Here is a 12,196-nt window from a genome sequence, read left to right as displayed (position 1 = left end):
AACCCTTCGTTACCCTAACCCCAACCGTTCGTTACTCTAACTCTTAACCCTTTGTGACCCTAACCCTAACCCCAGTAGATCCCTCCACCTATGCCCAAAAATGCCAACATAGCTCCAAAGGTGTCATAATTTATCCAAATGTGTCATCATTTAGTGAATGACACTTAATGACATCCTTCATGACACCTTATTCATGCTAATGACAGATAATGACAGCGTATTATGAGCCTTATTTAAAAAACTTCAAGTGTTACCAAAAATGCCTTCACAACAGACTTAATGTTGTTGTTTTTTTCATTGATTATTGTCATCTCTTGTTTATTCCTGTGGGTTTCAAATCAGGCAAACTGTAAACGTGACACATTATCAAGGTGTTGGTTTCAAACTGTAAGTTAAACTGTCTGAGGAGCCATTATGAAATTGGTCTCTTAGCAGCATGTGATCATTTAGCACCATGCAGGTTTGATTAAGCAGAATGGACATGCACTCTTCATCCTCTTCCTCGTCTGATCCTCTACGTGTGTGTGTGATATGGAAGGATGTGTGTGCAGCTCAGTGACAGACTGAGAGTCTTTCATCTGGACCATAGAGCTGTGCGTCAATCAACTCCAGCACTCTGCTTTCTTTTCTTTTGTGTTTAGAGCGCACACAGTGAGGATTGGAAGGAGAAGAAGAAGGAGCTGATGAATGAAGGTGAGCAGTGAATCCTTTAACTTTGATATTTTCAGCATGACTTATTCATAAAGGCTGTCTGTGTGCGCTAGACATCACATCATGTGTCTGCTGGTTTAATGTGAATCTCTTATTGTGATTAAAAAACAATAAACAAAAAAAAAACAATTTACCATGTATTAGGCAATTTCTAGCATAGTATTGAAGCAATATGTTATTAAAACATTTCTTAATAGATGCATAGTAATGAGTCAATGACATAAGGATTTGACTGCATGATATTTCATAACATTGGCGTCATCGGGCAAGGTTTGCATGAACATTATGATGGAAATAAAAATAGAAATATACTTTGAAATCTTATACAGGACTATTATATCACTAAAATAGGGCAGAAAATAAATGTGAGTAGATTTAGAGTAACTGCCATTGCCAGACAGTTGCACCACATGATAATTTGACACTTTGATAAACAGAATTAATTACAGAAGGAATTTAGTAAGTAACATTAAAAATCAAAGTGAGCTCATATATACTAAGTTACTACATATTTGGTATATTTTCATGCATTTTAATCTTTTTAATTATCATTACTGCAGTTGGGCAGAAAATGTAGGTGTAACAACATGGTAGCCTAGATATAATACAATACAATATATTTATTGTTATTGCATAACAATGTATATTTCAATTAAAATGCCATCCCATCAGTGCATCATTCAAAAAAGTTGCATACAAAGAAAACACATTAAATAAATAAAAAATAAACACGATAATCACACACATCCATCACATTCTGTAAACCAAATAATGTAGCTACATACTGTATTTGCTATATTTTTATGCATTTAAACCTTTTTTTTTAAACTAAAACAAATGCAGTTGGACAGACTAGTTAGGTGTTATGTCATTGACACTAATACAGAATAGACTATCACAGTGTGTCGTGAATAGGAAATAGCCTAGATAGAATAGAATGTCTTTATTGCCATTATATGACAAAGGATTTTTTTTCTACTGTCTCTAAATACTTGTTCATGTGGATTTTGTTGTTTTTTTGCCTTATTATTATGAATTTTACATTTTGATAGCACTATGAGATGACCTTTGTTGTAATTTGCCCTGTATAAATAAAGATTGATTGATTGATTAATAACGATGTATATTTCAATTAAAATGCCAATACATCATTGCATCATTCATAGAAATAGATAAGCACACACAACCATCACATTCTGTAAACCTAATGATGTAGCTGCTAATGATGCCACAAAGATAATAATTTACCTTTGCTCTCAATTAACCGTCTCTAACCTGAAAGCAACGTGCGTCATTTGAAGAACATACTGTACACGCACAAGCCTCTACCTATAAAAAAAACAAAAAACAATACTCCATAGTGTTGTCCTTTCAGAGGTTCACAATTAATCTAAAACACATATCCATATTGATTTATGACAACCAACAATAAACTATAAAAATGAATTGTAATCTGAGCATCAAACGTAAAATCAATTTGACAAACTGCAAAAAGAACACCGCCCCCTGCATTAGAATAAAAGCCGCACACACTTAGCCTCAAACTTGTGATTGCAGGCTGATGTGACATTTTAATTACAGCAATCTTTAATATTAAGTCATTATCACACCGAGCTCAGTAAGACAATCATTCTCACCCCTAGTATATTTGTGAGGATAATTTCAGTTTTATATGCGTCTGATGGGCATGATTCACCAGTTCACAGGGAAGACTGGTTCACTATCGCAAAATTAATTTGTGCTTTCCTCCATGAAATAGAGTTTTTGTCTTTACGAGTATCGAATGTTTTCAAGAAAATTATGTTTGCACAAAATGTGTATCATCACAACCTGCTGCCAAAAAACTCCAAACTGGAGATGAGTGTAAAAGAAAAAACAACAGAAGTCGTACATTTGAAATTGTGAATAATATGCAGAAATGCAACAATCAAAGTGTGCACTAAATATGTATTTCCACAGAAATTTTGCAAGAGAAGCTTCTGTTCTGAAATTCAGCTGAATGTATTCATAACATACTGTACTTGGCTCCTGCAGAAGCTTGGCTCATAAAATGTGTTGTGATTTTACACATGTAAATCAGGACATATTCTGCCCTGTCTGTAGAGGTTCTTAGTTATCTAGGTCAGTGTTTCTCAAATGGGGGTACGTCTACCCCTAGGGGTACACCATAGCACTACAGGGGGTACTTGAAAGAGAGAGACAGGGGCAAATTAACAAATCAAATCATTAAAAATATGGGGTTTATAATGTTTGTTTATTTTAAAATGATAATCATACTAAATATTACCAGCAGCTCACAAAGAGAGAACAAAAACACACAAATTAAGAGAAAAAATATACTGAATAATAAAAAAAAACAAACAACAAAGTACACAAAACGACACTGAAAACACACACACACTAAGAGAGAAAAATACACAAGATCACTACAAAATACACAAAAGAAGAAGAGAAACCTAGAAAACGACGTAACAACCAAACAACACCAAAAACACAGACACACACTGATAGATAGAATAATTGAAATAACAGCAGCACACAAAAACAACACAAGATAAGAGAAAAATATACTGAATAACAAAAAGAACAGACAAAAAAAAAAAATGAAACCAGAAACAGACAAAATCGTAAAAAGGAAAAAAAAAAAAAACACAAAATGATGATTAAAATGATCTTGATTAGAAATGAGCTGAAAATACAATTGTGTCTTGGTCCCACGTTAGGAGGGAGATGATTGCAAATGATAAAAACAACTATAGAAATAAATCCAATCAAGAGCCACTAAATACAGTTTCATTTCACTTATTTACAATGAGATTCTTTAAAATGTGTTATCACTCATTCATTCCATCACTACGCTCTACAGTTGTTTGTCAAAAGGGGGTACTTGCATTGAAAAGTGAGAGAAAGGGGTACTGGAACCAAAAAGGTTTGAAAACCACTGCTCTAGGTCAAACAGTATCTGAATTAGGCTGCTCACACTGCAGATTTAGACCACTTCATATGTGGTCCTGAATCAGATACAGATCAGATCTTTTTCAATGACACCTCACTGTGAACGGCAAAGGTGGATTCATTGCGCATTTGATCCGTTAACGTGATTAGTAACAGTTGGAGCTGTGAGCGCTGAACGCTGTGCGCTGTCTTCTCACCATGGACCAGAGAGAAACAGGCTTTAAGCATCCACTGTTGAATCAATCCTTTGTCTGCACAAGAACATGGATTATCCTTATATTTGATACTTTAATTATGTTTATTAGTAAAAGCAGGCTTACCACTAAAACAAACCATTTGTATGAGGTTTTAATTGTCGGTTTTGGGTCGGGCACGGATATAAATACCTAATGTCTGTTTTGGTTTTGATCCATTGAGTTCGGATCAAAGCTTGAAGGTTCATATCATAAATGGTCTGTGTTTGAAAGCAAAACGGCATCACTGAAAGCCAAAACATACATTTCTCTTTTTCTTTCTCCTCGTCCTCCTCTGCACCTGCTCATTCATTCTCCTGCTCCACTGCACAAAAACTTTAAGACAAACACGACAATGTGCATGTGGGTCAGTTTGGAGCTGCAAACCGTTCACACTGGAGTCTGACACAGGTCACAATTTAAAGAAAGTGTCTATTTGTATGGTTGCCGTACGGACAACCTCCCGGTGCTATTGGTACGGTTACCGAAGTACAAGTACGTAGCGTCTCAGGGTTAGGTTTAGTTTTAGTCACGTGACCTAAACTGGCCAAACAGGGGCGCTGCGTACGGATAGAATATATTATAATATTGATACGGCAACCATACGGATAGCCACTGCCCATTTTAAATTGTAATGTGAATTGGACAAACAAAAAAATGCTTCCCTTTGTTTTTGGCAACAAAGGGCTGGGCAATATGTACCACAATTTGTTTCTCTATATTGTTTTCCTTCAAAATTGTAGTAGACAATATAACCTTCACAGGGGGGTGGTTGGGGTTAATGGAGGAGCCAAGCGCAGAAAGAGATGATGGCAGCAGGCATTTAGCCGTAGCGGTTATAGAACCAGTCAATGTTACAAACAAAACCACAAATCCAAAAAAAGCACAAGGAAAACAGGGAGCAGGAGACAAAACCCCACAGCACATGTGGAGGGTAACATTTACAGTGAACCAGCAACCATTCAGCTAAATAGTGATGGAGGTTTGATTGGGAACGAGCTACACCTGGGTGCAGCTAATCACTCACAATCCAATCACACTGGCTGCGTCCAAATAGTCCCTCCTATCTCCTTTCCTATCCACTTTTCCATAACCTCGTGGATGACGTCACAGTGTTAAGGAAAGGTGTTAAGAGAGGAGTTAGGAAAAGGCCATCACGTTTGTTTTTACAATCAGACGGACTTCCTCTTGGTGACGTAATAATCTGACGTCTGCCGTGGTCAAAAAACAACACACTAAAAGCACATTTATAAAACTTTCCACTGATATAATCTCAAAAATCATACGGTTTGAATTCAAATTAAAAAAAAAGAGGCTACCAGGCTACAAGGAACAAAAGTGAAATTAATGTCCCAGAATAGTTGCTCACACTTATCTTGCATTCAGAAATATGAATTATGTTGAGTAAAAGATGGCCACAAAGGCTAAACACAAAGAACACCAAACAGAACCTGACAAACCTCAACATATTTATTTCTCTAAATGCTTTTACAAGAAAAATAATACTGGGTTAGTAGATGAAAACTAGCCTCTTTTGGCTAACTCTGGCTCATTTACAGCATGTCTATTTATTAACATGCATTGTCCCTTGTAAATAATCAATACATTCAAATTTAAATTAATTAAATTCAAAGTCACAAGAGAAAAATACTCCAAAGACTTTTTTTTTATTATTAATCACAAGCAGAACAAAATCAACATGTGATCTGTAAAAGCTCTTTCAGTGATATCACCTCCTCTGCCAACAAGGTAATATTTTCCCCGACGTATATTTATTTGTTTGTAAACAAGATTACGTCTAAAAATATTGACAAATTTGGACAAAATTTGAACCAAAGATATACCTTACTCCACCGAGTTTCATCTGGATTGTGCATCGTAACTCTTAACTTCTGTTATTTATTCAGTGTGTATGCTGTACTACGACGCTGATTAACTTCTGTAAACCACCATGGTAACTTAGTACAAAAGCCCCGCCTCCTTAGAGCTTGGCAAAAGTTTGCGCTCTCCGAGTACTCTTATTACAATAATAAGATCGCAATAACAATACAACAATAATACAGCAATAATTGGAATTTAAAAAAGACCAGAAAAAACAGTTGAAAAAGTGACCATGCTTTTATTTGACTTTAACTCTGCACATACTTACGGTACATTCTTACTCTGGGTTTGACCTTTTCAACTCAATAACATCTTGTGAAGTTTTTATATCGTGGTATCTTGACGGACAATATATTATCCCAGCTTTAATATCCAGCTCTACCAAGACAAAATACAAAACAGCTTCTGGCATATAGTCGGAATGATAATTCATCATTTTTTGGATTCACGTGTGTTACGGTCTCTTCAGGAAGATAATAAGGCTCAATCAAAGGAGACCACTAACAAATACAAAAGGACACAAAGTTTTTTTCAGTTTCCAAGATTTATTGCAAAAGAACTACTAATTAATCAAAACATAAATCAACAGAATTCCAAGGGCTGCAGGCGCCTGCCAAAAGAAACAAAAGAGGGGGGAAGGAAATAGCTAACCACTCCATGGGCCATCAGACCAACCACCAGCCTGGCTAACGCTACCTCAGCCAAAACAAACTAACTCATCAACCAAGAAAGAAAACCCGGAAAACACGACTACCGAAGACTACAGCCAAAGTAAAATAACAAAACCCAGCAATATTAACATGCATGGGGGGAAATTAATTAGGGGGGGGGGCGAATTAAATGAAGTGGTCACAACCATGACAACATTTATTACCAAACATAAAGGTGGGAGGTGAAAGTAACTTTTACTATTTAATTGAGCTACTTTTTACTTGAACTTGAGTATTTTATGTATGACTATGAATTTCAATCAAGTAAAAGTACTTCTACTTGAGTAGGATACATCAGTACTCTTTACACCTATGGTTACTGCCCCAATAAACACCATGATTAATCACACCTGTTTTCTTCTTCTTCTTCCTGTTTTTTTACTTCACCAGGAACCCTTTGGAGCTGAATAAAACACTGGATCTGTAAAAAATCTGCATGGATTTTCCACTTCTCTTCAACACAATGAATACTGTTTGGCAGAACTCCTCACTGAACGAATCTACCCAGGTCAACTTCACCAACATTTATCCAAACGACACTTTAAATAACACTGACAACCAGTTATATGAGCTAAACCTCTTTGAAATCCTGGGTCCAAAACGATCTCCCTTCTCACTCCCCATCACTGCTGTGTACCTACTCATCTTCTTCGCTGGATTGTCAGGAAATCTTCTCACCTGTGCTGTGATTGCCAAACACAAAAAAATGCATAACCCCACCAACTTCTACCTGGTGAGTCTGGCAATGTCGGACCTCCTGGTTCTCATGTTCGGGATGCCGTTAGAGATCTACGAGCTGTGGGAGAACTACCCATTTCCCTTTGGTGAAGGTGGATGTTATTTCAAGACCTTCCTGTTTGAAACCATCTGCTTTGCCTCTATTCTCAACGTTACAGCTCTGAGCGTGGAGCGCTACATCGCAGTGGTGCATCCTCTCAAAACACGATACTTATCAACAAACCAACATGCCAAACGGGTCATCACCATGGTGTGGGTGGTGTCGATGACCTGCGCCATACCCAACACCTCGCTGCATGGCATCTTCTACCTTCCAAACCGCAGGAAGGAGTCGGCCATATGCACTGTGCTGAAGCCCCTCTGGATCTACAACATGGTCATGCAGATTACAACGGTGTGCTTCTATTTCGTGCCAATGACGATCATCAGCATGCTGTACCTGGTGATGGGCCTTCACCTAGGCAGAGAGAAGAGGCAGTGCAACAAGAATCTGGGAAATAACTGCTGTAGCAACACTGGCATGAAGGTCAGCCTGGAGAATGGGCGACGGAGGCAAGTCATCAAGATGCTCTGTGAGTCATCTTCCTCTGCTGTTTTTATCAGAAAATTACCATTTTTCTTAATAGAAAGGTCATTTCTTTTGATCTTTCATGCTTTCCAAAAGACATGTCGACAGTGAATACCAACAGAGATGTCAAATGTCTGCACAGAGCAGGGTTGGGGTCAATTACAATTTTCAGTTATAGTTGTTCAATTACAATTCAATTACAATTAGAGTGACCAGCATTTTGTTCCAAATTACAATTGAAGAGTAACTAAACACCTGCTTTCTCCTGACCTGCCACTAGGAGGGAAATTCAAAAAATGCCTTGATTATGGGCGGGGCTCCTGGAGCAGTTAACTCATTCACTGCCAGCCATTTTCAGAGCAGCCAACCCCATATTGCCAGACGTTTATGAAAGATTAGACTCTCTACTTTCATAAGAATTTTTTTTGTTTGTTTCTAGCTTGTTTCGTTCGTTCGTAATCCGTTTGTGACAAAAAGCTGAGAAAAACAGCTTTTTCAAAAAAAAAAACTATTAGTGACTGAAGCAATTTTTTTTGCTTTAGGGACACCTCAACATTAGTTTCCTTCTATAGAACCACAGAAACAACACTAAAACCGGGCTTTTGATGGTAACATTATTATTATTTTGCTATCTAGGTCAGAGTTGAATGGATTTCTTACTGTATTTTGGCCGTTCTGCAAGTCTCTCCCCCCGTCATTCTCCACACACGCAACTTCCTCCTCCTCCCGGACATATCGAGTGTGGCCGCTTGCCCCATTTTTTGATAGTTTTCTCTCACAATCGCGACACTCTCAATAGTCCACTTAGGTTCTACACATGCTCTGGTCGAGTGGGCGCTGCTGGGAACTTCAACATAAACTCTCATATCGCCATTTTCTGTCTCGTAAACTCCTTTCCTCTTCCTCTGAGCTCTGCCCATCACGAATGATCTCTCATCCAAAGGTGGGCTGCTGCCACCTACATTCACGGGAGACCTTCGTCACACTGTCTCCTAGCAACCCCAGCTGAAAAACACGATTAACATCTATAGACGTGAATTGCACTCAATGAGTTAAGACAGGCCCAGTCTATACTATAAATTATCCCATGAACAATCTATGCTATGCTATGCTATGCTATGCTATGCTATGCTATGCTATGCTATGCTATGCTATGCTACGCTATGCTTCATTACTCAATATATACCTCTATATTCACTCTTCTCTCAATACAACCTACTCACCACTGATTGTAGAGCTAGTTTTTATAAAAATAAACAGGATTAATCAACAGCACTCCTTCATACCCAAATACATTTGTATGTTTTAGGGTATAGTTACTCTTTAAATTACAATTATTTATCCTCAGAAAGTCAATTAAAATTACGTTCTCAATTACTAAAATTACAATTAATCACAATAACTGAGCCAAAAATAAATAACCTCATGAAAGTTAACCTTTCTCTTATGTTAGCTTTCTGTTAGCATCTCTTATGATAATGGCTTTCTAATCAGCTGTAAAATACACTAAAAACAATTATTTAGCATCAAATTTTTTTCCTATCTATTGGTTACCTTATTAAGCTTCTTAATCAATGAAAATAGAGGTTTTGATATTTTTGGTGTGGGTGTCTGAGCATTTTTTGTGTCAGTATACCCCTAGATTTAACTTTTCTTAAATGGTAAAATGTGGGAAAGCTTGACATGAAACATATTTTAATAACTGTTCACTACATATGTGTAGAACTGTCTTATTATTATCTAAATTCATGCAGTTACAATTCATTTATGATTGCAACAACAACAGATTTTATAACTACAATTATAATTACACCATAGTTGTAATTCATTATCAATTTTGCGATTACAATTATAATTGACCCCAACCTTGGCACAGAGCTTTTCTTTTTAGATCAAAGCCTATTTTCTCCAAGATCTTTATGTTTTTTCCCAGTTCTTACATTAAACACACAGCACATGTTTAGACAATCATTTAAAACCCTCCCAAAACAAAAAAATAGGATATCTAGTGAAGTCATTTAAAAACCATTTTCTTACAAAGTACCAATGAGTCAGTCGTCTTATCTTCATTAGGAGCTCTTTTAATGAGCTGACATGAAGAAAGCTCTCAAGGGAAGAATCTAATCCAATTTTCTAAACTTCAAATGTAATTTAACTGCCAAATTTCTCATAAAAATCAAGCAATAGGACTTGTTTTCAATTAAATACGCTATTAGTCTTTTTATTAGCTTTCTGTAAACGCTAGTTATTAGCTAAATGTTTTTGTCCAGGGTGTCCAACTCATTTCAGTTTATGGGCCAGGGGAATGGTTTTTCCAAAATTACTGGATGTTTATCTTGAGCAGTGGTTCTCAAACTTTATTTTCGGCTTAAGTAAGTTCTGGTCATCTCCCACCAGGTGTGGGACCAAGACTGACTCTTGTATTTTCAGTTAATGTTCTCATCAAAATAATTGACATTATCATTATTATGATTATCATTTTTAACTAAAAATAAACATTATGAATCCCATATTTTTATTACTTTCATTTATTTTTACATTACGTCTCTCAAGTACCCCCGGTAGTGCCCTTACGTACCCCCATTTCTCTGTGGGGCTAGATTATATGTGACATTACATCAGTAACCCAAAATACTTTTTGGGTCCTCATATCTCCAGCGCATCTAACTCAGTCATGCTTTACAGTGATGATGATGAAGATGATGATGATCAAGTAGAGAGATTTTAACTGTGACTCAGTCACACTGCAATAGTCTGATCAATAATCTGATCAAATCAATCTGTTACATTGTTTATCAATGAAGGCCTTTCAAATTAAAAGTTAACTTTATCATTTTCACGGATTTCAATGACATTTACACGTGTTGAGAAAACTTTATGTTCCTTGATTTCCAGACAGCCCAAAACAATGACATCACCACCTCCTTTCCTTCAGCCCAGCTTCATTCACACATACGCGCTTTGTGGCTCCTTACGCTATAGAATACGCATAGGAAAGAAGCGTGTAACTGCAGGCGCGCAAAAAATCTCTTACGTCCAGACGGGAGAATAGACCCCGAAATGATTCCCATGATTTTGACAGAATCTGACTATTTTGGATCAGATATTGATGTATATCTCTCTCTGTTCTGATCCTACAGCTCTCGTAGTGGCCGTGTTTGGACTCTGCTGGGCTCCCTTCCACATTCATCGGATCCTGTGGAGCTCCATTACCCAGTGGACTGACCTCATGCACAACGTTTATCAGTATGTTCACATCGTGTCAGGGGTATTCTTCTACCTCAGCTCAGCCGTCAACCCCATCATCTACAGTCTGCTTTCCACGCGATTTAGGGAGTGTTTCCGGGAGCTCGTTTGCGCCCAAACTCCCAAAACGGGCTCCAAAGGAGAGTCTCTTCTATACCCAAAGACATTCTCCCTGTCCACCTCCAGGCTTGAGGCTAATAGCACTAATACATTCCTCCCTAACACGGCAGTTGCGATAGACGTGGTCCAGTCGTGTGCAATTAAGGAGACAACTCTGTGTTGTGATGTAAGAGAAGTCATTTATGGATGATTGATATCTCTGAAGTAAAGCCACCAACTGAACCGTCACTAGCCAACGTCCATTTACAGCTTTTCAGCCTCCAATTTCATCGCCCACTAGGCAAATCACTGCATGAGGTCATTAATGTTACAGGAGCGTCTTCTGGCCTTGGAATCATAGGCAGCAAATGCCTCAGGCACTTGTAGCCCAGGGCATAAAACTAGCCAGCTAGCTAGCTCTGCTGTGAAGGTCATGTCAGTTATGATAGCCTGTTTAAGGCTTGTTACAGAGAGAGTGAGGACCACATTTGGTATTAAATGACAAACAGGAATTTGATAGAACTGTAGATTTCCTGAGCCAAAGGTTGTGGTTCTTTAAACCAGTGTTTTTCAACCGTGGGGTTTGAAAAACAGAATTAAAATGGGGTCACCTAAAATGTTTAGTAATTGGTTTAAGAAGAAAAAAAAACATAGGTTAAAAAAAATTTTTTTTTTTAAAAGTTTTTAATTAATATTACTTTTCAAATTAACACATTAAATATCAAACAACTGTTTTCTATACTTAAACATTCTCAAATATAAATGTAGTTTGAATGAAAATATCTTTACCCACTTGACTTGAAGTTTTATACATACATCACGCTGTCATTATCTGTCATTAGCATTAATAAAATGGCATGTCATAATTATGACAGCGTAATGTCAGCCTTTATGTATAAAAACTCAAGTGTGACCCAAAAAAGGTTGGGAACCTCTGCTTTAAACCATTTGTGATTTGTGATGTTGGATGAGGACTTTGTAAAACACCTGAAATTGGAGTTTAAAAACAAATAAAATCAAGATTCACGCAACTTTACATAAACATAGTCAAAAAA

At 37.2% G+C, this 12,196-nt stretch overlaps 1 protein-coding gene across 2 annotated transcripts; it reads left to right on the top strand.

Annotated features, from left to right (window-relative positions):
• The first annotated feature begins 516 nt into the window (after window positions 1-516).
• On the top strand, window positions 517-11,738 carry nmur3 (neuromedin U receptor 3). 2 transcript variants are annotated; one of them, XM_028447317.1, is made up of 3 exons: window positions 517-693; window positions 6,881-7,800; window positions 10,937-11,738. In XM_028447317.1, the coding sequence occupies exons 2-3, from the start codon at window positions 6,927-6,929 to the stop codon at window positions 11,350-11,352; spliced, it is 1,290 nt and encodes a 429-aa protein (XP_028303118.1). In that variant the 5' UTR covers window positions 517-693; window positions 6,881-6,926; the 3' UTR covers window positions 11,353-11,738. The 2 variants fall into 2 exon arrangements, with proteins under 2 accessions (XP_028303118.1, XP_028303120.1); XM_028447319.1 differs by lacking the exon at window positions 517-693 and adding an exon at window positions 6,444-6,551.
• The last annotated feature ends 458 nt before the right edge of the window (window positions 11,739-12,196 follow it).

The sequence above is a fragment of the Gouania willdenowi genome, chromosome 5 (assembly GCF_900634775.1).
Source record: "Gouania willdenowi chromosome 5, fGouWil2.1, whole genome shotgun sequence".
In the NCBI taxonomy this organism is placed as follows: Eukaryota; Metazoa; Chordata; class Actinopteri; order Blenniiformes; family Gobiesocidae; genus Gouania; species Gouania willdenowi.
This window is presented reverse-complemented; position numbering and strand designations above follow the sequence as displayed.